This window comes from Thermobia domestica, chromosome 6 (genome assembly GCF_964235325.1).
Source record: "Thermobia domestica chromosome 6, izTheDome1.hap1.1, whole genome shotgun sequence".
Lineage (NCBI taxonomy): Eukaryota > Metazoa > Arthropoda > Insecta > Zygentoma > Lepismatidae > Thermobia > Thermobia domestica.
The window spans coordinates 100451981-100479074 of NC_137459.1; the positions used below are offsets into that span (position 1 = coordinate 100451981).

Genomic DNA, 27094 nt, shown 5'->3' on the forward strand with positions numbered 1-27094 from the left:
TATATATATATATATATATATATATATATATATATATATATATATAATTTGTACGAATATGTATAAAGTCTTCAATTAAGCTGATATTGTGTGGTTGTTTAATTACCTGCTAATTGTATTGTAGACTCGCTAATTAATTTGCATTGTGGAACAGTGAGCTATCCCATCCTCGTTTTTCATCAATATTGTTGATAGCAAAGTTTAATAAAAACAGACATGAAGTGAGTCACAATTTTTAACCCACTCAGGCTTTAGGAGAAAAAGTTTAAACAAATTAAATGATTCAATATTTTGTGAACCTACATAAACTGAGATTAAGATTGCGCATATAATTTATATTGCTTATAAAAACCAATATATATTACTTAGTCTGTGGAAGTAATTTTACCAAGGTTGAAATCCACAGGTCTGCTCTTCACAGCTGACTACTCGACTACTCACCCACATAATAATGCGACATTTTCTTCCGTAATACCTACTATTCACATTCACTTGATGTGCCAATTCGCTACCACACGGTATACCTAGTCACAAATATTATATATATATATATATATATATATATATATATATATATATATATATATATATATATATATATATATATAACGTCAACAACATTACGGATTTAATAATTTCTTTAACATCTATTTGGAGGAAACAGTGAAGAAGTATCTACAAAAGAGTTATGATATTTCGGTAATATGGAAGGGTGAAATGTGTAGGATGATATTGCTCTTTTGCAGAGTCTGAGTATTTACTCTTTGAAGCATTGTGGTACTAGTATTATACCACCTTTTACATACCACCGTGCTTCAAAGGGTTAACAGAAAAATCTTAGAAGTATGTGGTATGAAAATGAACGTTAAGAAAGTAATTCAATGTAGATTAAACAGAAGCGCTTTGTGTGAAGATGGAGAATGGGAGAAAATATAACAGTTACATACCTAAAACTAAAGAACTAACTGTATAGCCTATGGAACCCGGAAGTTCAATTCAATATTCACCAAAGCTTTCAATTGACTTCTATTCTTAACCAACTGGATCCAGTTTCTACTTTGTATTCCTATTTCTGCGAGATTCATCTTAATATTGTCTTCCTATCTCCACTTTCAGATTGGATTTCCAGTTAAAACGTTGAAAGTGATACCACTTTCTTCCATTCTGGATATATGACCTACCCACCTGAGCGTCCTGGGCTTGATGACCCTAACAATGTTTGGTAAACGATATAAATTAATTAGTTCCTCGTTATGAAGTTTTCGCTACTTCCCTTCTTCTTGGGTCCGAATATTCGTCTCAAGATTTTATTCTTAAGTACTTTCAATCATGGTCGTTCCATCAGATTTCTACCATGTTTCGCAATCATACAGCACAACATGCATGATTATCGTTTTATATATTTTAAGTTTACATTCCTCGACGGAATCCGCAACGACAAATGGTTTTGAACTGAATGATAACACGAATTTTCTGTTTTCAGTCGACATTTAATTTCTTCATGTATATGATTTTGGTCTGTTAATATTGAATCTAGATAATTGGAAGTATCCACTTTATCGAAGTATTATTTGATGTTTTGACGCATCCATAATTTTCATTATTACGATCTCAGCGAACTTCCATGTACAGTATTTAGTTCTATGTGCATTTACTTATAAACTCATATCCATATAAGCGTTTAAAAGACCTCTGCATTTCTTTCTACTGATTTCCTATCATCCCGTGTCAGATTTACATCATCAGCATACTCCATAACCTGATGAATACCGTTCATCTCTAGGCCCTGTTTTCTATCTTTGATTTTCTTTATAATATATTCGAGAACAAAGTTCAATAATAATGGAGATAACTTATCTCCTTGTTTCAGGCCGTTCTCGTGTGAAAGCTCGTGGACAGAAATTTTTCTACCCGAACTTTACTTTGGGATTCTTGTAAATACATTTTAATTAATGTACCTAGCTTTTACAGTATTCCAAATTCTGCAGGAATGTTGAAGAATGTTTCACTCATTACCGAGTTGTAGGCCTTTCTAAAATCAATAAATAATTGATAAATCGGTGTATTGTATTGTCATTTCTTTTAGAGTATTTGTCGAATGGTAAATATCTGATCGATTGTTGATCGATTTCGCCTAAATCCACACTGATGATTCCAATAATTCCATCTGAAAATGTGATAAATGTTACTAATACATTGTTTCATTCCTAGTTACCATTGTTAATAAAGATTAGAAGTTCAAAAGTGAAATACAATCAGTGATAGGAATTGTGAAAGTGGTATATCTACCAAAAAATTCTGACCAAAGTATATATTATCTAATATATCATAGCTTTTATTATTTATTAGGTAATATATGCTTTGGTCAGAATTTGTCTTTTATTTTATATAAGAATTTCCAAGGCTAAAATGAGTGTTATTCAGCTACCTCTAAGTAAAAGAAAAGTGTATTTTGTGTTTTTTTGAATAACAAGTTAAGAGAAAAGATTATCAGATCTTGTGTATAGAGTATTGATGCAAGTGATTGGAAACTATTGAAAACTATAGTAGCTTTCGAAAAATGAACCTGGGGAACAATGGATAAAACTAGCTCTGTAGAATTAGAAATCAATTAGTGAAGTGCTGGGAATAGTAGTTGAGAAAAGAGGCAATTAAAAAGATAAAAAAATGTTAGAATTGTGTTTGAGAAGGGGTATTATTCTGATGGACGTGACAAGGCACGGCAGAAGGAAAAAAGGAGAGGGAGAAAATATACATATTACATATGGTATAACACAGGTGAGAGCTAAGTCAAAACAAAAATATTAGTCATAAAGGATAGAGGCTTCTCTGACCTGCCAATGATGGCAGAGTGCTTGAATGAAGATAATCTAATAATAAAATTTTTAAGTTATTTAAATATCAGTAATATATTGTTCTCTATACTGTAACAAATTGAACCGGATTCTAAGGCTCTAAAGGGTTGTTAAAAGTTATTTTCTTGAATAAACTGGAACTATACCAGAAAATGTATTGCTAACAATATTTATATGCAACAACTTTAATCTATATTAATTGAAGCTAGAAGAAAGCCTAAATATTTAAGTTCTTATCTTTGTCTTGAATGCATTTTCTCTTGAGAGAAAAATAAGTTTGGAAAGTTAATTTCCTCCAATCTTATTTCATTATGGCAGAGTATAAATCCTGTTCCGCCTGTCAATTTCAGGACAAACATATTGCCTCTGTTGGTTCTTACATAAAAGAAAACTATTGACTTTTATTAGAGCATAAAGGATTATTTTCCTCAACTGTACGTTCAAAACTGATGTCACAGAAAATATATTACAACGTTATTGCTATTTCGGTCTCCCGTGTTCACATTCAACCGAGACAATATGGCGTCTTTCAGCTCGCTGGAACTTCGTCTACAAACAAACAAAAAATAATCTCTGTCCCCAACCAACATTTATTTAATGCGTTTAACAATTGTTAAAGTAACAGTGAACGCACATGTTAAAGATTTGTGCTGCTAAGACTTTTACCAAGTAATGATCCTAACGTAAAACAGTTATTTTTGTTACAAGATTTTAAATTATGTTTCATGGTAGGGTAAAATCGTAAATTAAAAAAAAAAAAAAAAAAAAAAAAACTTGTTGAGTCTAAAAATCACCCACTGATTCCGTTATTTCAATTGTATGGTACAATTAACTACTTGAACTAATAAGAAACCAGCTTCAAATTTGACAATTATATTCATTTTGCAAAACCAATAATATCTTATACTGAAACATAATCAAGAAATTTATCTTTTCTTCATTTAACTGTACCTAACCTCTAGTAAACGATTCCTTTCCGCTCAAAGATTCGTATTTTAACAAACTTCATACAATAACCACTTTCAAGGCTTCTTGAATTTGATTGTTGAACGTAACAGTAGCAAACACTTCTTTATCAATCTCAAAGAGTTTCTACATGAAACACAGATATGTATCTTAACGTGGGATGCGAAATAGATGTGTATTTCCTTCGAGATATAATCGAAAAAGCATGCAGGCTATTTGTCAGTTTAAAACTATTCTGACGATTTAATATTGCAATTTGTTTCAATTTAATTATTTCAGAATACAACAAGGGCCATAATCATATTTAGATTTGAGAATTAGTATATGTATACTTGTGCAGTCGTCATTGTGACGGGGGGCCGCGGTGGCTCAGTGGTAGAGCATTCACCTCTGGTGCTTGGGGTCCCGGGTTTGATTCCAGCCCCTGCCAAGTGAATTTTGTGGTGGACAAATACCGTGTGCGTGGGTTTTCTCGGGGTTTTCCCGTTTTCTCCCACTTTCTTCATTCCACCATTTCATTCATTTCTCATAATCACCGTCTCCTTTAGCCTAACCGGCATAACCGTGGGCCGTAAAACTCAAAGATTTCATTTCATTTTTTTTTTCATTGTGGCGATTCGATTCCAACTTAAACTGCGTTGCTTCAATTAAGTTATTTAAAAGTGGATAGTGATGATACTGAATATGAACGTGCTTTGCTGCTTATTATTAGAAGATAGGATCTAAAACCATATTCGAACTTGAGTATTTAAATTTCTGTAATCGCATATTGGTTGGTGGGCAAACTACAAAAAATAAATAATTAAATTTATGAAATGTAAACAATTGAAGTTCTTAATTAAACCCAATTTTATATTACGGTCAACAGCGGTCCGAAGGCTACTATAATAATAATAATAATAATAATAATAATAATAATAATAATAATAATAATAATAATAATAATAATAATAACAGACTGATCGTGACATAAAAATGGTAAGGAAAAATGGATAGCGTTGATTCTTATTTTGAAGGTTTGTCAATAGTTTTCCACAAGCAAGAGATTACAAAAATGAGTTATGCACACAATCATAAAAACAAAACGAATGTAAAATCAACTTCTTAAAAAGTATTCAAAATGCAATATCTCCGGAAAACGTATTAGTAATGTGATTTTCATTAATCAAGGAAAACATTTTCATGACAGAAACGTAATCCATAAGTGTTAATACTGAAACCCAGAAAGTTAAATAGTATTAATTAAATAACATGAACTCCTCTTTTTCATTTCAGGTGTCCGGCCACAGTGGTCCTCCAGGACATGAGTGTGTAGAATGTCGAAGTGTTACATGCCAAAGTTGCGGTGGATTGGTACCCTCTCCAGATGAAAAGGTAAATAAAGATAGCTCAATCTATTTGTTTGTCATACTGTTGTATCATATATACGTATTTTACATATGTACTAGTCTCAACTTTGATATGTAAGCAACAACAACAAAAGATAACTTAGTTGTGCAGTATACTTGGAAGTTTCCAACGCCGTACCCTTGAAACATTTAATAACCAATTAATAAGAATAATTCTTAAACCTTCCAGGAAATTCATGATTATTTTTACGGAAGTTAACCTAGATCATTTACTTGAAACCTAAAATAGTTTTGACCGATTTCAACATTAACCACTAGATATCTTTGGGAAGCTACCGATAAAATATTAATCAATTTTTCCTTCATTTGATTTTGCTTTGGAAAATCAAGCACACAATATATCGTAAGATTAACCGAACTCATCGATCGGAATCAAACTCGGTGTAGTGGTAGATCTTGACCTACTCTATAAGGAAATGTAAAATATTATGTTGTGTAGGTTTTCTGTTCCCAAGTTGTGGTCGGTCAAATTTTCCTTTAGAAACGGCATACACCAAAATATTGTCAATTGTCGTAGTGGTAGACTTTGACTTCCCATATAAGCGTGTAGAATATTATGCTGTGTAGAATTTTGGTTTCCGAATTATGGACGCTTAAATTTTAAGTTACATTTTTCAGAAACTAAAAGGTATACTCAACCGATCAGGATAAAACTTCTCATGGTTATAGAATTTGACCTATTATTTTAGCATGTGAAATACAGTGTGTCCGTAAAGTTGCACAACCCAAAATTTAATTACGTATATCTTTTGAACCAAGAACGATAAAGAGCTTAGACTTAAGGCAAATATAAGCGTGTTCTATGTAAATATTTTTGAGATCATGGCCAATGTTGGAATTTGTAACGTTTTTGTATAGTTACAAAAGAAAGTACCGAAAGTGTAAAATAAAAATGCACAAAATGAAGAAAATAAATATTCATTTGCAGAAAACTGATTTCCTGCAGGAAAAAATTGCTATAAAAAATACCCACCTGGTGGTTGGCATAAAAGCACAGGTTATCAATTATGTGCAAATTCTTATTGCTTATCATTAATTAACCTAAAACACGCGTGTTGCAGTAAGTTTACGACAACACTGTTGGCAGGAACCGTGTTTCTGTCAAGAAACACCCATTTTACAGACTTGCGTTAAGTAGCTTTTTCACATGGCAACACTGCATGAACTTTGTCACATTTTTGCACCAATGGATAAACGTTGATGCAAACTGAACATTAACATAGGGATTCACCCACAGGAAGTCAGTTTTCTGCAAGTGAATATTGATTTTTTTTATTTTGTACATTTTTTTTATTTCACACTTTCGGCACTTTCTTTCGTCACTACATAAAAACATTACAAATTCCAAGATTGGTCATGATCTCGAAAATATCTACATAGAACACTCTTATATTTGTTTCAAGTCTCACGTCTTTGTCGCTGTTGGTTCAAAAGATATACAAAATCAAACTTTGGGCTGAGCAATTTTACGGACACACTGTATTATGTTGCGCGGCTTTTCGGTTTCCAAGTTGTGGAAGTTCAAAATTTGGGTAACATTATCAAAAACAAAATAAAATAAATATCAACAAAACTCATCCGAGTGGATTCGAGTTGGTATGGTGCTGGACCTTAACCTATTAAACATTATGTTGTGCAATCACTTTGTTTTTAAGTTATGGGTAATCAAAGTTCTAAACCAAATTATTGGACATAATAAAAATATAAAATTACTGTTTATTAAATAACAATTAAAGGCCAGTCTTGGGAAAGAAATCAGATGAAAGACTTTTTTAAAGATTTTGCGTCTTACTCTTCTGTTAAAATTTAATGTTTCATTTTTTTAAACTAAAAGTAATTTGAAAAATGTTTTATTATCATAATATGCAAATAAAGAAACTTCCAACTTGGAATTAATTTATTTCCTTTCTTCTCCTCTTCGTTTCAAAACGTGTAATGAGAGTGATCGAGAATCTGTGTAAATGAAGAAATATAAATCAAACCCGAACAATTTCCACCACGTTAGAATGTATTTCTTTAAAATCATATATATCTATATGAGCAAAGTTTGATATGGGACGGATAAAATTTCTCTTTGCTTCTATGTTCCCTAGGACAGTCAGACGGAAGCTACTGGTGAAAGAAAGACACATTCCGTGCTTCATTAAAATGATATCTTCCTTATTTATCGTACTACAGCGTTGAACTAACACTGCAAGCGCCCACCACAGCTATTTCAACAAGGTGTCTGCCGTTCAGATGTGGAGGTTTTGTCACAATTTGAACTGTCTGACTGATGCTGTGTATCGTTCTTTTATAATATGCATTGCTCACACATAAATATCACTGTAATTTGGCAATTCTTTGTACGAGCGTCAATATAAAGCAACTAAGTGACCCAGATTGAATGAAGTCATCTTTTTATATTGCACCCTTTGGCATCATCGAGACGTGATGGAGTTTGTGCGAACTTTCTCTTTTCGCTTGACTATTTTTCACTACTTTAATGCAACGTGAACTGGCCTCCTACGATACTATACGTTGCACTGAACCAACTTGGCTGCCGACCGTCACTGAACCAACCGTCAGATATGACGGTTAAAGAATTTAAACTCTGTTATAACAATATTTATATATGTGTCTGTATTTTCATTAATTTCGATCGTGTCTGAAGAAGGATATGCTAGATATCCGAAACAGTTACAAATTATAATTTAAAATAAAGTAAAGTTTTAAGCTTTGGTCAGTGTCTCTTTTGTTAAAACAATTAATCCAAAGCCATGAATAGTCTTACTATAGTTTCATAACATTAAAATATCTCTAATCTTAAGGCATTTCAAGATATGTGTATTTTATTATAAAAAATTGAAACCCCGCCTTTTTTCTTGATGTCTTTCTTCTCGACGTCTAAAGGAAACATCACAAAAAGCTTAAAGAAGCCTCTAATTATTTTAATTTAAAAGCTCAAATACCAATTTTCATATTTCTAACCTTAAGAGATTTCTAAATGTGGCCATTTTTTTACAATTCAAACTCCCTTTCCTTTTCTTCCCAACGTTTTCGTCCTTTCTTGGGGAAATATATAAAAGCTGTATCATAAGGGTGGGGTATCACAGTAAGGCTATATCACATTCTTGATCTCTTATTGTACACCTGACAGGTGGAAAATATTAACGCCTTTGTTTACACCAAAACATGAGGCTCACCCAAACTGTAGTTGTGCATAATAACTGGACCCTAAAAGGTTGCAAATGTGGTGTGTTCCGTCGCTCTCAGAATTAAGGTTTGACTAAGAAAGATCCTATACATCCTTTGTCAAAAGATCACCGTAAAGGCTATTAATTGTTCCTAAACACGTAATTGAGGGGCTGTTCTCCTATGACTTCTTAGTTGTTGATAGTAATACGCTGTGGTTTCTGAAAAATGGAACAATAAGAACTCATGGTAAAAATGCGTCGAAGCTCAGGGTATTTGCATGACGGAATATCACGTACGAACGAGTGCAGTGTCAACAGGATCAGTGGTCGAAGTGATGCGGTGGTATGCCATACCGCCTCTGGTTTTTCAGTAATGAGGACATACCGTCTCTGATTTTTCAGTGATCAAAACAATATTTAAATAACAAGTATATTGAGTCAAAATCATAATGAAACATACCGTCTATGCCTTTTTTCCACTTCGAACACTGAACCGGATGATGTATGCGTGAGACGGTTAAAGAATTTAAACTCTGTTATAACAACATTTATATATATGTCTGTATTTTCATTAATTTCGATCGTGTCTGAAGAAGGATATGCTAGATATCCGAAACAGTTACAAATTATAATTTAAAATAAAGTAAAGTTTTAAGCTTTGGTCAGTGTCTCTTTTGTTAAAATATGAAACTATGTATATAAGCTCCTTATTCAAAACAAGTGGGCATGCATCACAGCGTATCCAGAAATTCCGTCAGAGTGTTAGTGGAAATTCCGCTTTTAAGAAGAGAATGGGGCAAATTCTACTTTTTTAAAACATATATAAATGAGTTTGAGGTTGTCAGTTATCATCAGGGGAAAACAGGAGGTGAACCATTTGAAATGAATTTTTAAACACAGTTGGCACGTGTGCTAACATGGATTTTTATTGTTTCACTTTGGTTGAAATGTGTATTCTAAGTAGCAATTGTTTCATATTTTCGCTAAGAAAAATACCATAAACGTATTCTTCCTGTGCTAAGAACGAAAGCCAAAGCTGAAATATGAGATGGGAATCCTTAGGCCGAATAAATACTAGGGTCTGTTGGCCTAAGACCATAGTTAGCCGAAAATACTAGGGTAAAGTTTGATATTATCATAATAATTTTGACAAAAAACTTAGTTCAGTTAGGAAGAGTAAACATTGCAAAGTTAAAGTGATACAAGGATAAGACTACATTTAAACTAGAGTGTATGAGATATTCAGTTATATCTTTAAATAATAAAAAAAATTGTGAACATGTATCATTGATGCTTGTGGCGAATGTGGTAAAGTGTTCAGAGCACAAGGAAATCAAGTCCAATAACCAAACTTGCGAGAACGAGACACACAGTTTGTTCGGTTCGCTTAAGTACATGGAAAAGCAATAGGGTTTTCTTTAAGAGTTATTTATTATAGTTTGTTGAGAGTTATACTATTAGAATTATTTACAATATCTGGACGTGAACCTTTAAGCTCTGAATACAGCTTCAGGTAGAGATTATATGAAAGAACATCTCCAAAATGACCAGTATGTGATGAGAAGTGGGTTCTTCGCGATATTCAACACTAGCGTCATCGTGGGTTGGAACTACATGAACTCACTTGCAAATAAATGCATTTAGTGGACTGCTCGGGGTGGCCGTAGATTGGATTTTAGCCTTCATTTTCAGAACCGAAGTAATATAAGACAGTATGCAGGGCTACACTTAACATTTTTGCTGCCCCAAGCCATTGAAAAAAAAAAACACTCAATATCAATAAATACCAGCGTAGAAACTTTAAGACACCGAAGTGAATAATCATAATTTAAGTTGATAAGCGTTAAAAACTGTAGGTAGTTCTTGAAGTTAATCAACAATGTAAAGTTCTTGTTAAAATTACAAGAAAAGAATACACTGCTGAAATGGAACAATAATTTTAAGGAAAAAATGGATCAAAAGATTGTGATCTTGGCCAAAAATTAATTTTACACTGCGCAGAAAAGAATTTTAAGAATGATCAAAATATGGATCAAAAGATTGCGATCTTGACCATAGTTTTTGAATCAGGGGCCACAACATTTTTGAACGGCCCCTAAATTGAGCTTCCGTATTTTCTACGGAATAAGGACACCATAGTGAGTTAAGTGATAGTTTGGGTTTGGCTACACTATATGTAGTTCTCCAGATATAGGGCGTACAAGAAAATTTTTGAATGAAATATATTGGATCTTTTGATCCACAAATATAAATAATTAAAATAGTTAATTATTACTTTTTAGCCAAACAGATTATTGCTATATGAACGTTAACAACATTTCAAAGTCTGATGCCATATCCATATAAGGATATTAAAAAAAAAAAGATGATCTGAGAAAATTTGTGTCCTCCAAAAATTTGCAGCCCTCAGGCTATGGCTTATGTTAGTTTATGCGCAAGTACGGCATTGATAATACATACTGTTTAAAGTGACATTCGAAACACTATTTGAGCAGTAGCGATATCCTCATGTAACGACGTTTACTGACAAAAGAATGGGATTAAATTTGATTATCTCTCAAAGTACAACATATACTCGCTGAGTTTCATACTCCTTCGTGCTGCAGTTCAAGATGAACAGTAAAGCCACTTTAGTTTGTAACATGCGTAATGTATTCGTAACCGAACACCGCAACGTTACTGGTCAAAAAGGAATAATCGCCCCATATATATATATATATATATATATATATATATATATATATATATATATATATATACACTACCCCCGAAAAGTTTTCGTACAAAGTAGGTTTATGTATACTTTACGTGTATTCGAGAAAAAGCAGACATATCAATGGAATTTATTTTTATCTGGAACTTACAATATGTATTTGAGAGGAAAATACAGAAATTTAACAGAAATGGACTATTGCTTTGTCAAAAGCTTAAATCTTTGATCTTCCGAACTGCCCTATCAAGCTCATTCCACAGTAGCTCAATTGGATTACAATCCGGTGATTGTGGGAGCCACACCATATTCTTGAGAATTCCATGTTGTTCTTTTGCTGACAAATACCCTCTACAAAGTCGGGATGTGTTTTGGGTCATTGTCTTGCTGCATGTTGGACCCACAACCAATTAGTTTCTTCCCAGATGACACTGAGTGTCTGTTCAAAATTTGATGGTACTGTTTTTTCTGCATTGTATCCTGTATTTACAATAAATTCCTCACTTGATTGTTACCAAATCAACCCCACACCATGACAGAACCACTCCGTGCTTTACCGTTGGCAAAATACGCGATGGAAGCAGTCTTTCGCCCTTGGAGAGACGCACGAAAACCCTGCGTCTATCACTGAAGAGACAAACTTTGATTCATCAATGATTAAGCACTTGGTCCACTGCTCTGGCGCCCAGCTTGCAGATTTTCTTGCCCATAGCAATCTCTCTCTCTCTCTCTCTCTCTTTTTTTTTTTTTTTGTTTTGAGGGCGCAAGAGCGGTTTCCTAGTTGCCACACGACCGTTTAGTCCCGCACTAACCGCGTCCGGACAGTTTCATAGCTAATCGGCTTTTCGCGAGTTTCGTTCACTTCAGCTTGTATTTGGGGCACTATTTTCAACCTGTCGCGTTTGCTTGTCACCATAATGTACTTGACCTCCTCTGCAGTAGCAGCTCTAGGCCTTCCAGATCTTGCTCGAGAGCGATTTTTCCCTGTTTCAGCAAATCGTTTTAAGGTATCATGCACTGTAGTATGGAGTGTTTTCACTTTTGCGGCTATTTCCCATATTGTACAGCCTTCTTCTCGTAAAGTAACTATTTTTGCTCTCGTCTCAATGTCCAATTCCCTTTTCGTACGGGGCATTATGCTTACTAATAGGGAACACTTTACACCCCACTTCAACACACACACACAACAACATCTAGCGTGCAATAGACAACTCCCAACAGTGAGATCTGAGAGAGAAGTAGACAGAGCAGCTTCAGAGACACCTATGAGGCATTTATTGTGTGTTCGACCTTCAATTTGCAGTATAATGGTCGTTTTGTAACGCACGCGTACGTAATGCACCATCACAACGGCGCGATATTTAGGTTTATTTTTCTTAATTCATCCACAACAGGCCAAGACTTTTCTCCCGTCGGGTTTTAAAATGTTTCACCTTTCATTTGTGAGCAAATTGTAATATCCGGAAACATTTCGGGGGTAGTATATATATATATATATATATATATATATATATATATATATATATATATATATATATATATATATATATATATATATTCTTAATGAGATTTTGCTTCTCCCAATTACTTATATTTCAATACTTATATTTCACTAGCAATCGAAGTAATACTTAGGAGAAATGAGAAAGTAAAATAAATGAAACAATCTTATATATATATATATATATATATATATATACCAGCAATCGAAAGAGAGATTTACAATAATTAATGTACAACAGTAAAGTCACCAATCTATTAGATACTAGTATACACAATAATCACTTAATGCAATTTATCTTACATACGCGTTTAACAACTATTCAAACTATTCAATTTGTATTTAACATCATTTAAATTTGTGTTGATGTTGATCAGTTGAATTCTGCCTCACAATTGAGACATATAACTTGAGGAGTAAAATTGCAACAACTAAATTACTTAATTAGCCATCAACGCTGTTCTAGTCCAACGCAAACACTATGATATCGATACATTTCGTTTTTTTCTGTGATGACAAACCACTACAACCTAGGTCAAAAATTTTTGACTAGACAAATTTTATATTATATTTTATATTTTATTATGAATTTAAATATATAATTATGAATTTAAATTGATCGGAGTCAGAATAGTCATTTTTGGGTTAATTCTCCAGAACTATCACCTAACCTAACCTAATATATCCACAAAAAGTCTACCGCCTATTTACTACCAACGTAAAATACCAAAACGGAAGAAAATAATATACTCCCTCATAAACATTCAATCAATTTACAATCAAATACTATAATCATGCACCAGTCGCCATCGGTACTAATTACCAATAGGGTTATTATAAATAGGTCCCTAGCGTGTTCAATTTTAATTCATTACGGTTACACCATCAAATCACATCGATTATATTATCTGCTTTAAGATGCCAGTCTGAATACTCATACTCGAAAATAAAGTAAAATAATCCACTTTCCTCCAGGAGTATAAATTGAGAAATAGCAATCTTTTCTTGAATTTGATACAATTTTGGTATATAAAAGAACATCCAAAGACAATATCAACAATACAAATTCCCAGTCCTGGAATACAGGAAAACAAGCATTAACACAAAATGCATTAAAATTATAAAACAAAGTACTCTAATCACAGATTGATTATTGACTAGCAATAAATGTATAATGCAGTGAGATTTTAACAATAGGTTCTTTTCATGAAAAAACTATAGGTTTGATAATACATATACTTTTAATTTTCTCTCCACTCCCTTAATTTTTTGTTAACAACACATGAGCTTTTGTTATATCTCTAGCATTGTTTACAAATGTAACCTGGGTAGTATTAGACCCCAGAAATTTTAAATTTTGTACGGTTCTAACTATCTTGAATATAATGATTTCAATATTTTATTCGACGAGAAACACTTAAATTACGTTTCCAAGAGTGTCTTATCATCAATCCGATAGGTAGTATGCAAACGCTTTTCATCAAAAATCTTTTTCTTACGATTTCAAGCTCGTTCCATATTTCGAATGGTATTAACCCATCTAACTTTTATTTAGGATGTATATCCAGTTATTGTATATTCCACTTTCCGTTCTGTCGATTGCTAACATTATAATTATAAATTAACTCCGAAGGAGAATAAACCTTCGTGCAGGGCCTAATTGACCGAAAACTCAATTTCATATATTCTTCAATCTCATTGGAATGAATTTTTTAACTGTTCTCGACAACAACGATGTGTCTCTCCGCCTGATTCGACGCACTATGGTAATAGATACACACATGTCTCTTTTACACAATAGAAGAAATCGTTGAATTTAGGAGTCAAGGATGGATCAGAAGTTAAAGTTACAAAGACGATATTTCTTGAGTTTCGTCTGTTAGAGAAGAATGAATGTGTGCGGTAATTTTAATACATAGAGTTGGAAACTGTGCAGAGTTTCTGCCAACCACACTTATGACGTTAGTTATAGGTAAACATAAATGGTGACTTCAAATTAATCTATAATGTTAATGTGTGTCATGGTATTTTCATTTATAGGCTGTAATCCCTCTGTGTAGCCGCGTATTGTTTCTCTCTTGCCTAACAGGGTTATCAACCTGTTAAACAATAGAGAACAAATTTCTAAGCAATCATGAGTTTGTACGTATAATTGCTGCAACTACTAGTGCAATAAAATATTTATTTTACTTAAAGAAGAAATCAATATAGCTTCATTTGGCTACATATTTAATTTTACAATTCTGTATACTGTTAACAAAATTTTAAAAAGATCTACATAATTTTGTCCATTGAAAGTCGGAATTTTATTAATATGGGTAGAAAAACTACGACTCTTCATTGACTGTCAATTTGTCAAAACATGTATTGGAAGGCTGAAATGGCTGATTACGAAGCATACTACCACTTTCACTTTTTATAGGAGCACAAAAGTTCAGCGGTACAGCGCTTACCTCTGGTGCATGATGTCCCTGGTTCGATTCCAGGCTAAGTAAGTTTATGGTGAACAACATCGTGCCCATGGGTTTTCTCGGGATACTCCCGTTTCCTCTCTCATTCTCATTCCATCAAAGATTCCATCGTCATTCACTTACCTTAAGCATCCGTCTCCTTTAGTCTAAAGGGAATAATCGCGAGAAGTTGAACTGAAAGACTTTCTCGCTTTCATAATTTTACTTCCACAAACTGGTTCCTTATCAAAAACTTGATTTTGTAAATGTACTGTTGCTTCTTTATCAACACTTTTCTCGTCCTGACCTATAGTATTTTAATACCCTTTCTTGCAGTTTGTTTGGCTTTCAAAGTTGTACACCTACTTGAATGGGAATACGTGCTCCACGATAAGTACAACTTTTCGCTATATTTCCGATACACTAGTATTCTTGCCCAAGAACTACCATCGAAAAAATGAACAATTCAAAAAAACGATTTAATAGTTGTTTGAAAATGCCATTATCACCGTCAGAAGAAACATTCAATGCTAATTTCCTCATTTTCTATTAATAAAACTCATATTTAAACAGAAATAGCTGATTTCTAATGATAAATGTAACACACCTAGCAATACACTCTCTTCTGCGTAAATTATTCAGCAACTAGGGTGAGTAATAATTCAGATTTATATAGTAACTACAATTCCTCTTCCGATTCAAATAGTGAATCTTTACTTATCAGCCGGTCTTATTGAAATAAATATCTTTCCATTAATCAATCTACTAGAAAAAGTAACATACTCAGTTATAATATATATAAGAATGAATTTTTATAATTACAATTATGATACAGTTGTTGAGAGCTTGATTTAAGAGTCCAAGAGATGTAAAAAGACATAATTATGAGGAAGAATTAGTGTAACGCGCGTTATGTATCCGCGACAGAACACCACAACGCCATTGGTCGAGGAGAAGTAATTCCCTGTCTACACAAAAATTCTTAATGATCTTTTATTTTCTCCAAATATATCTATATCTTCTATAATAATATTTCTTTTCTGACAAACATACCATTCGTAAATATTTTTACTGGGGCATAGAACTTGAGGCGAAAAATTCCAACAACTTAGTTATTCAATTTACCACCAACTGCGTTACAGTCGAACGCAAATTGCATGACATCTTTAATTTTCATTTGTTTTATGATGACACCATTAGAGCGGGTAAGAGAAATTTAAAGTCTGTTTCGTTTACTGTAAGAGAAAGGGAGAAGCCAATCACTAGTAACAAACACTACAATTCTCAATAAAACGTCGAAGAGTAATAACTTTCCATGCCCTCTAATATTTGACACTTTGACCAAACAAATTTACGAGAACAACGTTACGCTCAATCATTTCATTTATTGCAGAGAAGGAAGGGGTTTTACGCTCGTCTTATGAAAATAGTTGAAATCATAGCAGATGATAAAAGATGTACTATTTCCATCAACACGTTATAGTGCATGTTCACATAACTAGTTAATTTCTTATACATAATTTTAAAGGTGTCAAGAAAGATATAAAAGATGCTTGAAGATGTGATAATTTACATGCAATGCATAGATTGTTTCAATACTATTTTGGATTACCTCTTGGACATTGCCCACAAAAGTAGTACATGCGGGTTAGAGTAGGTAAAAGAAATAAAAGGTACGGGTCATTGCATGAACATTTCAGACTTCAATTTCTCAAATTAAACATGTAGGCCTACCGTGTATATGATGAAATATGAACACAATTTTCTGAACCACTCTTCTGAAAACCTTCCGAACAAAAATAGCCTCCAAGAAAGAACTTCTCGTGTAGACTACACCAAGTAAATTATTTTCGAATAATACAGAGTTGTTAAATATGCATATATATATATATATATATATATATATATATATATATATATATATATATATATATATATAAGGTAACCAAGAAATTTCTGTCGTTTTTTGTGGAGGTCTGCGTTGAAGTGACCCTCACACCATGAGTTGAATGCGAGTGGAGATAAGGTGAAGGTCAGTTGTTGATGAGGGTATATCCAACATATTACCTGGTTGTGGCAGTTACACCGTGAACTTGCGTAAGAACAAAGTCAATACGTATAGGACCTCCACAGAGCGTCATAAGGGCGTGTATGCTGTACGAGTTCAAACCGGGGTGAAATGCCGCTGCAGCGGGGCGGAAGATATGCCAGGCCTTTGGTGAGGGTGCCGTAACTACACGGACAGTGCAGCGGTGGCTTAACATGTTTAAGATTCGTGATGAAACACTCGAAGATGCACCACGTGCCGGAAGAACAACACATGTACAAAATGATGATCTTTAAGCAGCAATTGAGACGAATAGTGGCCATACATGTGAGGAAATGGGACTAGAATTCAGTGTGAGTGGAGAAACTATTCGGCAGCACCTTCATCAACTTGAGAAGCACTACCAGTTGGATCGATGTTTCCCATATAACTTGACTCCAGGCCAGGCAACGCGAGCAGACAACTGTGTTTCCTTGCTGTCTCGTCTGAGGAAGGAGCTACTTCTGGACACCGTGTTAACATGTAACGAGAATTGGGTCCTGTATGAAAACCCACAGTGCTGTCATCATTGGTTAGCATCCTATGAACCGGTTGCAAAACAACCGAAACGAGCACTGCACCAGAAGAAGGCGCTCCTGTGTGTTTGGTGGACTGCTTGCGGCATCGTGCATCGGGAACTGCTAAAAGCTGATCAAAGTATCAATGCAACTTTGTACTGTTTGCAGTTGAGCCGTGTTCGAGAAAAACTCAAAAGTCTGAAGCCAACACTTCTGAATCGCAAAGGGGTCCTTGTGTTACAGGACAACGCTAAGCTCCATGTTGCTAGGATAACCCGGAACACCATTCTATGTCATGGATGGGAAACACTATTGCTTCGGCCATTCTCCCCGGATATTGCACCCTCCAATTATACCCAGTTCAAATCCCTGTAGAGGTACAAAATGCACTTGATACGTTCTTCGCTTCACGGCCCACCAAGTTCTACCACGATGGAATCCATGGTCTTTCAGAACGTTGGCAGAAGGTTGTCGATGCTGATAGGAATTATTTTTTATCTTCCAAGTACGTCTTAGGTGACATATCGATGTTTAAAGTTGGTGGGTGAAAAAGTGATGGCGCTTTCTTGGTTACCTTTATATAAAGCATTAGAATCATTTGAGATTGTTTCGCAATTTTTATTACATCCTAACGTACTCTAATTTCGGTGTGCTTAAAAAATCAAAAATCCTTTTGAAGAGTCTTCTAAAAAGCTCTAGCTGCAAATTTGGCTTCGGTACGTTGAACTGTGGCCGCCAGATGAGTGTACATATATTGCGACGGATGAACGGACAGGCGAACAGATGGATAATCATACAGAAATAACTTTTCTTTGCATGTAGGGACAATGTATAAATTGAAATCTCGAATTCAATTTTATTCAGGACCACCGCTCTTTCTTTCCCCATATGATCGCTTGAAAGTAAAGCTAAAATTCCATTATAATTTGTGATTCTAGTTTCTTAGGAATGATGACAGTATAGTATTTATTTTCATTGGTATTTGTAACTTACAATACGGAGCGAACGGTCCCGGTTTCGATTCCCGGTGGGGGCACTTGGTCGAACAAGTGTAAAAAGCATGTTCAAGCCAACCATCCTGATGGGGTTTCCCTCATTCTCACCAGGCAAATGCCGGGGTGGTGCCTAACTTATAGGTCGCAGAACGCTTCCTTCCTTTCCCAATCCTTTCTTTCTTGGTACCTGACTTGCAGGTCCCAGGCCTCTTCCTCCCTTCCCCAATCATTTTTTCCTTTTCTTTCCCCGGATAGTGTTCTCGCCGAGAGACGTCATCCCTCATACGTGATGGCCTAATATGGCCTTAGATGCCGAAAGCCCAGAATTCTAAATCCTAACTTGTAATATTAAGTCCAAGTGTTTTCGCGGAAGCACATTCATCCTCAAAGATTAACATTAATGCGGTCATTATGTCAGGAAGAAAGAGGGACTTCTAAGTTTCCAAGATCGTACCTTGAGGAAGAGAATTGCGGGAAGAAGGACGCGGTAATTCTCAGTACGCATTCAAAATCTCTCCGAATATTTAGTAATATAAGCTGGTTACAAATTTCTCTTGTATTTTGTCAGTATTCGTTTCCTCTTTTTTTCCCATTGGGTATATAGTTTTGCCAGTTTCTAGTAAGGTGTTTTATCAACGTATTTAATTTTCATTAATTATCATACTTAACCCACTCTATATACTACTAATTTCCTAATTTGCACTATATACCTCTATATGCAGATATTTGAAGAACTGTTCTTCAAAATAAATATCAGCTTGTGTAAAAGTATTGAGTCATTGAAAGTCCAAATTGAGAATACATTTATTGAAACTGAGTAAATAACTCTATGGCCTATGTTGCCATTGGAGCTTGGATACTCAATGTCACATTCATAAAAGCTTTCCATTGACATCTGTCCTTAGCCAACAGGAACCAGCTTCTACTTTTTATTCCTATTTCTGCGACATTAATCTTAATATATTCCTCACGTGTGTGCCTAGGTCTTCCTAATGCTCGTTTTGCAATTGGGTTTTCATGTAAAATTTTAAGAGCTGTCTTGAGTTGAGTTGATTTTAACGTCCCTATCAACAGCGAGGCTATATGAGACGGGACCTACTGATTAATGTAGAACCCGAACTACATGAGCTCCCACCGGGAATCGTACCTGGGTCTCACACGCCAAAGGCACGTACGCTGACCGCTTAGCCACGAAGGATCTCATTAAGAGTGGTCTTATATTATCCCATTCTCGCTACATGATTTACCTACTTCAGTCTCCTAGATTCAATGTCCCAAACAATGTTAGGTGAACCGTATAAATTATGTACTTCCTCGTTATGAAGATTCTGCCATTTCCCACTCCTGTCCATCTTGGGTTCGAATATCAATCTTAAAATTTTATTTTCAAATAGAACGTCTGTTTTCTTACCTTAAACTAAGCGACCGTGTTTCGCAACCGTACAGTAGAACCGGAACAAATATTGTTTTATATATTTTAAGCTTCAAATTCTTCGACAGGATTCACAACGGCAAAAGATTTCGAACAGAATAATAGCATGACTATCCTGCTTCCAATCGGCATTTAATTTCTTCGTGGATGCGATTTTTGTTTGTTGATGTTGATTCTGAATACATCTACTATGATTTGAGAATAACCTAATGAAACCACTTATTCATAATTTTGTCCGATAAACTTCTGTCATTTTTTTCGGGAACAACGTGATCTTGTCGCTATAGAACTTCTGCGGTTTTTGGTCAAGAATTATGAGATGTGGTTTTCACAGGCTTCTTTTAAAACTAACTCAACACTACTCAGGGGTACTGCTGAGACGAAAACGAATAAAAACCTGAAGGTTCGAGGCCTGGGCTATACGATGGATACATTAAGACCTTCCAGCCAAGTTCCATTAATTTTTGTCGGGCCGTTAAAAGTGTATGTGGTCTGGCGCTATTAGCGTGGTATACGACATTCTTTCTGTTGGCCAATTCAGCCCGTTTTTTTTAAAAAAATTGTTAAATACACTCGCGCTAATTGTCAACAGTGCAGATACGAGTCTATTGGTCTACTCGTTTGCAGCACCTCCTGATGCACGATGCTTAACCAATCCATCTAGCGCACAGCATAACCTTCCTAGCCGTAGGTGTGGGATTAACCGCAGACTGTGTAGCGTCTCGCAGCGACCACTATCATTTCCGTGCATTTTTGTCTTAGGTACCCACTTTTCATTACTCGTGACCTCCCGCTTCAGAAATAGTTCGATAGGAAAGCGGTCGAGTAAATGTTTAGGTGTCAGATTATGTGGCATCCAAACGTCGAGCTTATTTTTGAACCAATTTTCTCCAAATAACTTAGTGATGAATATGATGCCAGGGCTGCTTACGTTCCGGTCTTGCTCGACTTTTGACAAATATCATCCACTTTTGTGTGTTTGTTTGCCTACTGCGGGGAGCATCTTGGATATCAAAATTTCCAGAATGAAAGCGACTGAACCATTTTTTGGCTGTTGCTTTTGATAACGTATCTTAAACAGCACAAATTTATTCTTGCGCAGCATTTACACCTTCATCGAAATAAAACTGTAAAATTGTGCAGTTTTGCAGAAAGATCAATCATCTGCACTGCGCCAAACCTTATGCCTGATTATAAAAATTCCAACACTTTTAACACATCTAATACGCATTTTCAACTGTCCACTGTCAAATGACATTGGGCCTAACTGGTTTCTGGATAATGTACTATGAGAATTGGGACACGATGCAAAAACTCAATACTTTTTAAATTACCTGATATTAAAGTGTGACATTTAGTTTTAAGTACTGGTCTATTGATTTATTATTAACATGTTATCCTACTCCTTAAAAAAAGTTTGATTAATATGAAATATTTTGTTTATTGCGAAAAGAGTAACTGCCATTGCTGAAAGTAAAGCAGAGCTACAGTAAATGGTTCTTTTGTGGTTGCATGATCACTTCTATCGTCTATGGTACAGGAGACTCGGGTTTGGTTATCCGTTAGAGCTCATATTGTTCGAATTCGATATTAAATTATATGTTCATATTTCATGTAACCTCTGTATTGGAAATTAATACTAAGCTCCAAAATAATTGACCGAACAATGAAGCTTGGTTACACACAGGATTGTCAACCGTCCCTATTCTGTCGGGACTGTACCGATTTCTGATTTATTTGTCCCGTGTCCCGACCAGACACTCATCTGGACGTATATTGTCCCGATTTATCGATTTTCAAAGTTAATTAATATTTTATTAATCCATTTTTACCAAGGAATAACTTATTCTTTTACACACACAGCTTTATGTATAGAATCAATTTAACGAATTTGTGTTTTAATTTGACTCATTAAAAAATAGTTAGCATCTCGTCTTTAGTTTATAGTTACTCTCTAATTGTTTTGTGTTAATAATTCAGCTAATTATAATGATAGTATATTCCATGCAGCGATAGAAATATTGTTTTTGCAGCATCTACATAAATGCGACTGTCACTGCAGTGGCAGTAACACCAATCTCTCTATACCAAAGGGAATAGCCAAAGAAAAGACTTGTTTAGTTCATAGTCTGTTTCAGTCATCCTTTAAAGGAACTCATTTGTTTGTGATAAAAACCAAAGATTCTATATAGCTTTTTTTAACCCCTTCCACCCAGAATTTTTTTGTGTGTGTTGAAAAAACATATGTTCACAGTATTTCCTGTTGCAATGATGCCACGTCATAGATCCCCTGTTTTGCTTCACCGCGAGTAAGTAGAGGTACCAAATTATGAGATTGACCCAAAAGAAGAGTGTTATGATTACATGAGGAAATTGCATGAATTAATATTAGATTTATGATTATAAAAAGTTAGTGATTCCAAATGTTATCATCGGGCTGGAAAGAGCTTGTTTATGTTAAATAAATTACAATTGTTTTGGTTTGAATTTGTTGTATGATGATAGTAAAATAATAAGACTTGATTTTAGTAATACTTTTGTCAATAATACTTTAACAATGTTATGCACCCATTTGTGATAAAAAAAAACCTGCTATATAGTTTTCTCTCTGTTTGTATTAAGTAAATTGCAGTTGTATTGGTTTGAATTTGTTGAATATATTGCTTATATTAGTGATGAGCAGTGGGTGGGAAAATAAAAAGAATAAGGTGCCGCATTCAGTCAGGTTCGTGCTATTCACGAGATTTTTACATTGTTTTTAACGACTTGTCGTACATGTAGTCGTCTTCGGGGGGGGGGGGGGGGTTCTAACACCGATTGTCCCATCCCGATTTTTTCTTAAGGAAAGTTGGCAACCCTGGATACACATGTTCAAGATTTCAGGGTATCTGACTGTGAGGCAAGTATCCTAGCGGGTATGGATGCGTATTAGATATTTAGCTATGAAAGGGCACCCAGAACATCATGCATCTCTAATCCTTGTCACCTGTCAGACGATCGCAGCAATTGTAGCACGTGCAGGAAAACAGAGAAAATCATGAAGTTAGCGTTTGTAAATTGCAGAAGCGTTATTGTGCTTTAATTCAACAAAGAGCCATACGTTGCTAAGATCACCCGTTACACCGTTGTACAGGTAGAACTAGGTTGTAAGACAGTGAACTATTTCTCCAATTTTCTGATATTGCGTTGTTTGATTACTATTTCTTCCATCTGTTAGTAAACAACCAGTAGGGACAACCTTCCACAAGATTACCCAACTACTGCCTCATTTTTGTTTTTTATTGAGTTCTACCACCGTGGGATTCCTAGTCTGGTTGAGCATTGGAACTAGGTTATTGCTGCTGATAAGTACTATTTCTTATTATACAGAAGCAGCTAACTTTATGTTATCCACTTTCTCATTGTAGAATTAAAATTCATCAGAACTTTCTTGGATACACAATATATTGTAATTTCGTTCAATCAAGACCTAGCATTTAATTTAGGTTATGAAGCAAATACATTTGCATTTATAGATTGCAACGATAACGTTTATATTAGTTATAGGGCAATAAGGACAATGGTCTGATACCGTATGATAACAATATCTATAGGGCAATAAGGACAATAGTCCGGTACCTTATGATAACAAAGCTTCTGGCCAGACTTGTTTAAACTTGTTTTACATATGCTGTTAAAGATACAATAAGTGAGGAAGCTATAGCCTAGTTAATTGAAGTGTATTTTTAGTTTCTGTGAAATGAATGATAAGCATTAAAGAAATACAAAGTTTCAAATGAATAATATAGTTTAATTTGTTGATATAATTATTGTGGTAAGTTTCAGTGGATACTAAAATAATTTTAAAACGAACTGGGACAGCAATATTTAATTATATGTATGTTACATCAATAGGTACCTACTATACAATGGGATGTTAAGATATTGAAATGACATTAAACGTTACACCAAGTTCATATTATTTTCTAGACTTATTCCAATATCAGCAAATTCATTACTACTATTTTCTGTACGAATTGTGAATTATTTTCTGTACCATTCTAGGAAAAAAATGCAAATATTTCAAGGAAATGTGTTTATTTAGTTGTTAGATATATATTGAGAGCACACTATAAAAAAGATGTTACTAGGTTGTCCAGCGGGCCAATCCACCACTTGACTATGAGTACAATTACATTAATTTGATAGACCTACTCTTTTGTGATACTTTCAAAATAAAATCATCTAGCAAACCCTTAATCCTTGCACTCTGTTGAATTTTTATCTCAGATTCAAGTTCTTTTAAGAAAAATATTCTGTATTCAAATACGAATAAAATGTCGTAATGCCTCGCGGTTTGTAAAACAAATTTATTAAATTAATCTCTTTACAACATTAAAGAGAAAAACATTTTTATAATTTACGGTTTAATCCTGTTTTAACCCCTTTTCTTCATGATCATTCTTAATAAATGTTTTATTCTAATTTTCTCGCATACACTTCTTAACTATTCCTTATTTCAAATTATATAATCCCTCTCACCTGTCTCGGAAACAGAAAAATGTACCTTTTTAGTTTTAGGATTTTATTCCTTATATCGACTTTAGAGATTGTTATTTATCGGAAAGCATTATTTATTCGGATGACGCAGTTAGACTTTTAAGATTGTGTTGTTAGTACGCAGTCCGTCCTTTCGTTATTCCACATAATAACTATTGAATGGATGCGATATTTTATTGTGTTTTCAGCAATCGACAGTTAGAATAATTATCTTGACCGAGTTTGTTAATGGAATGTATCTGTTAAAACACTAACATATAATGGCGACTTTAATGGTAGCAATCTAAAGTCAATATCTGATACGTGAAATCATATTTTTGAACTTTTTCTTGCAATAGGTAGATGGAGTGATTATCATGAGTTTGGTAATACAGTTAATCCTTTAACAAATTAACGGAAAACGGCAACTCGATAGTTATATATAGTCCATACATGTAACTGAATTTTTAAATCTTTTTTTTTTCAATAGCTCGCTAGCTCATCTTTCTCGGTCGAGTTCGTTAATTGACTCAACCCGTTAACGCATTAATGGATAACCGTGAATACTATACGCCATATCCTATATATGAAAGAGATTTTAAAACAATGCAATATATAGCTAGAGCGGTTATCTCGGTCGAGTTTGTTAATGGACACATTCAAGGATAACGACAACTTTAACGGTGGTAGTGCATAGCCCATATACATAAGTGGACATTTTAATTCGGTTTTCTGCAACAAGCAGCTAGAGCTATTACCTTGGCCGTTTTTGTTAGTTGAGTCATTTCGTTAAAATTTTAGCGGATAACGGCGACTTTAACAGCGGCTACCTTTGGCCTATGTCTCATAAATGTAAGCAAAATTAAAATTATGATTTTTGCAACATATAGATGGATGAATTATCTTGGCCGAGTTTTTTTAATTGAGTCGATCTGTTAATGGATTAATGGATAACGGCAATTTTAACGGTGGCTATCTATATCCCAAACATCTTAACAAATTTCTGAATAATGTTTCTTGTAACAGATAGCTAGTGCAATTATGTCGGCCAAGTTTGTTAATGGAGTTAATCCCCTAACATATTAACGAATAGAAGCTACTTTAACATTGGCTATCTATATTCCATATCCCATGCATGGAAGATAATTTTTAGTTCTGTCTTTTGCGACAGGTAACTAGATTTATTCGTCGAATTCGTTAATGAAGTCAATCCGTTAACCTATTAACAGGCAGCAATGGCGGCAATCTATATCCCATACATGTAAGCGAATTTTTGTAAATCTGTTTTTCTGCAACGGATATAGAATGATTACTTTTGGTCGAGTTCGTTAATAGAATCAATCAGCTAACATCTTAACGGTAACGGTGAATCTCCATATCCCATAGATGGAAATGCTTCGTATGATCATGTTTACTGTCATTGCCAGAGTTTGTTTATTCTTTTTTTTTTTTTTTTTTTTTTTTAGAATTTGTTAAGGAATAAGCATTCCTAGTGTACAAGTAAACTTTCTAAGAAGTTTGGAAATGGAATGTCCTAATATAATTTATAATTTTATCTTTCTGCAAATGTTCTTAAAATTAATCGAAAAAAATAGCGGATATCAGGAGTTCAGAATAACAATCTGTTAAGTTCAATCTTAATAAGTGTTCACTTAGTCTACATCAAACAATTACTGGTATTTTACATTCTCATAGATTTTTACAGATTTATAATGAAACAACAGCAACACTATCATAAAGAACCATTATAATAAGCACTTTTCATTTTCATTACATACATGCTTAATTCTCAAATTCTGAAATAAACACTTTAAAATGCCTTTTTGAGTAGAGAAATTAATCTTGCCTTTTTTTTTTATTTTCAGAAGCAAGAATGGATGTGCAATATGTGTATGAAACGGACAAAAGTAGGTCCTGTAGGACCACCAATGTGGCAGCAGCAACCCCAGCAGCATCCTCCACATCAGCAACAGCAGGTAAGCTCAATTAAAATGAGAAATTGGGGAGAAAAATGTTTTCTCGATTATAATTTGTATTCTCACTAATTTGTCTTCCAACATGAACTAAACTTACGTGCTAATCCAGTCCAGTCCTGACACATGATGTAAATTTTAAATATAGAATAGCACTTTTCTGACTTTATGGATCATTTATAAGAACAAGCATACTTTCAAAGAATTTGAAAATTTGTTTCTCCTCTCGAGAAAGAATATGACTCTTGAAGCTTCAAAGTATGAAAGACCAAACCAAATTAAACGAAATAACATAAGTAAGCCTATAACATGTACGATACAATATATAAATTATTTCTTATAATGAAGAAAACGAATAGACATATTTGAAACCATTGTATTTATCAAACATTTTTACAACCAAGACAATAAAAATATTATTAAGTATTCTCACCGTCGGCAGGTCTACGACTTACGCGTATTTTTCTTTCTTTCTTAAGTTCGGGTCTGGAAATGTTTCTTTCAC

At 34.2% G+C, this 27094-nt stretch overlaps 1 protein-coding gene across 11 annotated transcripts in view; it reads left to right on the forward strand.

Moving 5' to 3' along the window:
• LOC145688130 (uncharacterized) overlaps nt 1-27094 on the forward strand; it is a 669087-nt gene that overhangs the window by 174584 nt on the left and 467409 nt on the right. For all 11 annotated transcript variants that reach the window (XM_081761906.1, XM_081761908.1, XM_081761907.1 and 8 more), the window contains exons 4-5: nt 5097-5195; nt 26482-26592. In XM_081761906.1, coding sequence (XP_081618032.1) covers nt 5097-5195; nt 26482-26592 — 210 coding nt within the window. The remainder of the gene's footprint in view (nt 1-5096; nt 5196-26481; nt 26593-27094) is intronic.